General features: G+C 39.6%; 1 protein-coding gene across 1 annotated transcript; it reads right to left on the bottom strand.

Moving 5' to 3' along the window:
* Nucleotides 1–1,384: 1,384 nt before the first annotated feature.
* LOC110539556 (vomeronasal type-1 receptor 46-like) lies at nucleotides 1,385–2,296 on the bottom strand. Its single transcript, XM_021626407.1, has one exon. The coding sequence runs from the start codon at nucleotides 2,270–2,272 to the stop codon at nucleotides 1,385–1,387; it is 888 nt and encodes a 295-aa protein (XP_021482082.1). The 5' UTR covers nucleotides 2,273–2,296.
* Nucleotides 2,297–3,377: the final 1,081 nt, after the last annotated feature.

Raw genomic sequence — 3,377 nt, 5'->3', positions numbered from 1 at the left:
CTTTGTCTGGCTAACTAGACAGAACACAATAAACTTGGAACAAAATCGCTTATATTTAGCTAAAGGATGTAATGCTGTCCCCACCTCCCCTTGTTTCCTACATCTGGTTACCTGGTTACAGTTCTTCATATAAAAAACCTGCCAGAGATCCCATGATTTGCCTGCAAATTTCATGATTTCTTTGGTTTTAATTGCTGAGTAATAGTTCATTGTGTAAATGAACCAAATTTTCTGCATCCATTCCTCATCCGGAGTGAGGTATCCCAGAAGCAGGAAGACACACATGGTATATACTCACTTATAAGTGAATATTAGACAAATAATATAGGATAATCATACTAAAATCTGTGCAACCTAAGGGAGCTAATCAAGAAGGAGGACCCTGGTAAGATACTCAATCTTCATTCAGAAAGGCAAACGAGATGGACATCAGAAGAGGGAGAAAACAGGGAACAGGACAGAAGCCTATCACAGAGGGCCTCTGAAAGACTCTACCCAGCAGGGTATCAAAACATGCTGAGATTCATAAACAAACTTTTTGCAGAGTGCAGGGAGTCTTATGAAAGAATGGGGAGATTAAAAAAAAAAAAACAAAAATGGGGAGATAAAAAGACCTGGAGGGAACAAGAGCTCCACAAGGAGAGCAACAGAACCAAAAAATCTGGGCACAGGGGTCTTTTCTGAGACTTATGAGAAACAAGGACCATGCATGGAGATAATGTAGAACCCCTGCAGAGAAGTAGCACATGGCAGCTCAGTGTCCAAGAGGGTTCCCCAGTAATAGAAACAGGGACTGTCTCTGACATGAAATGATTGGCCTGTTCTTTGATCACCTTCCCCCCTGAGCAGGGAGCAGCCTTACCAGTCCACAGTGGAAGACAAAGAAGCCAGTCCTGATGAGACTAGGGTCAGATGGAAGGGGAGGAGGACCTCCCCTATCATTGGACTGGGGGAGGTGCATAGGAGAAGAGAGAGAGGATGGGATTGGGAGGAGATGAGGAAGGGAGCTACAGCTGGGATACAAAGTGAATAAACTGCAGAGTGAAAGGGATTCACTTTAGTAGTTTGTATAGATGTTGACAGATTGCTCTGCTCATCTTCACTTCCTGATGCTCAGTGGAGAAAATCTACCAACAAGGGACATAGTTCACACCAAATGTTCAAGGATGATGGGATAGAAAATGAGAAGAGACCTGGGCCTCAAACTTGCCAGCATGTGTCAGATGTAGGCAGCTTGTCACCAGCTGTGCTGTGTGAGAACCTATCTTTACCTGCTCAAGCTTTTCTTATTTGATTAGAAAATATATACAAGGTTTCAAAAAGACTAACAGCCATTTCAAACCTCCTTTTCTAAAGAGATTAAAGCAACATGGCTTCTCAAATATTATTTAGCATGACAACATTTAGTCAGGTGTACATCCCTGTGAATCAGCAAAAATGGGCTGAAAACTGCATAACCAATGACCAGAAATTCTTGAAACTGAATTGTTAAGGAGTCATTCTTTAAAGAGGAAGATAAATATAAAGAAACAACACAATCAGTCCAGTAAAAGAAAAGAAAACAGAGCATGAGAAGGAGGACACTTTGAGCAGCTCTCAGCTCAGGGGGAGTTCTGTAGAGAAGCTTGGAGTTCTGAATGTAGAGGACATGCTGGTGGTGCTTGTGGAGAAGAAATACCATGTAGCCACTGGCCCCTCCCATGGCACCCTGAAACACTGCATCTCTCAGGACCATAAGGGTGAGAAAAACATTGTTTATTTTATGACTTTCTTTTATGAAATAACAATATTTGCTCTTCTTAAGCAGTGGTAATGTGTTTGTACCTTTGTCTCTGAAGGAAAGGAGAAGGTTCATGCTGATCACAGAATTGAGAATCCAAAAGAAGATCAGTGAGAGAAGCACTTGTCTTGTAGACCTCAGTCTGAGCCTCCTCCAACAGGAGGCTCTGGGGTTCATGATGATGGTCTGGACCACTGTGAGGAGACTGCTGGTGCAGATGGCGAGGCCTCGGGCCATTCTTTCTAGATAAACAAAAATGTGACAGCCCAGATCACCAAGGAAGTGCCTCATACCTAAAGCTTCCATTGTCATTCCCTTGGAACAAAGCATTATAATATTTGTCAAAGCCAAGTGGACGAGGATAAGGCGTACAGCTTTCTTCCCAGAGCCCACAGAAGTGCATATATAACTCACAAAAACAGAAACATTTGCCATAGTACTGAGTCCAATTAGAAGAAGGAATATTGTTATGTTGGTAATATTCAAAATCATTTCTATCTTCTTGGGCAGAAAATTTGGTATCTTTCAAGTAGAATTTGAGAAAAGTAATAGAATTGATATGTACCTGTAAAAAAACATTTCACATCATAGTGTGTTTCTGGTACACAAAAGAGAGCTTTGACATGTGGAATGGAACAGATTCTTTTTTACTGTAAAGAATTCTCATTTTCTTCTTGTCTCTATGGGACATCTTATACCTTAAATGGTAACTGTGGGAGAAAAATTTAAAATATATTTAGAATTAACAAAGAGATTATTTCCTTTGACTTCAATATGAGTAAGATTACATGTTCGTATATATATATATATATATATATATATATATATATATATATATATTTATGCCAGCATGTATTGAAATAAATTGAAAAGTTTACTAACTCATATATCTCCTTGCATTTTCTTTTTAATTCTGTCAACATTCCTGTCAGTCAGATCCTCACACCTGCACCTTCCTTCACCTCTCCCCCACGTGCATTCCTAGTATGCAGACAATTATTTTAATAAATTATATCAAGAATGGTGCTTCACATTTGTCTTACCAGCACTGAAAGAAGAGTGAGGCAGGAGGATGACTCAATACAGTCTGGGATGCATAGTGAGTTTCAAGTCAGCCATGGTCATTTAACAAGACCCTGTCTGAACCTACCCCAAATACTCCCAAAACAAAACAAATTCAATACTAATAGAAACTATCCTATCTTATTGCATCAACATCAGCATCTTTCAGAGAAAGAGTGTAAGAGGAACTTTTATTTGCCTGTTATTAACCCTCCAATAACAACTGAATTAGACAAATAAAACTTTCTTTTCCATATGGCACTCAATTTGGTCGGTCAGAACACTCAATCTGATTGAAAAAGAAACCCACAAACATTGTAGAAACAAAGGATAACTGAAAGAAGTGTCAGAGAGAAGAGGCAGTTTTGCTAAGACAGCAATAGAGAGACAGGTTGCAGAGAAAGAACACAGGTGAAGATGGAAGAAGCCAGAAAAAGAGAAGGAGCCAGAAGATTAGAAAAGATCGCTGGAATTAATTTTTGGCCAAGCATAGTAATTCAGAGGCTGAGAGAAAAGCTAGAATGAATGTGTCATC

Source organism: Meriones unguiculatus, chromosome 19, assembly GCF_030254825.1.
Source record: "Meriones unguiculatus strain TT.TT164.6M chromosome 19, Bangor_MerUng_6.1, whole genome shotgun sequence".
NCBI classification, from domain to species: Eukaryota; Metazoa; Chordata; class Mammalia; order Rodentia; family Muridae; genus Meriones; species Meriones unguiculatus.
The sequence above is the reverse complement of the archived record's forward strand: the minus strand, read 5'-3'. Positions and strand labels throughout refer to the sequence as shown.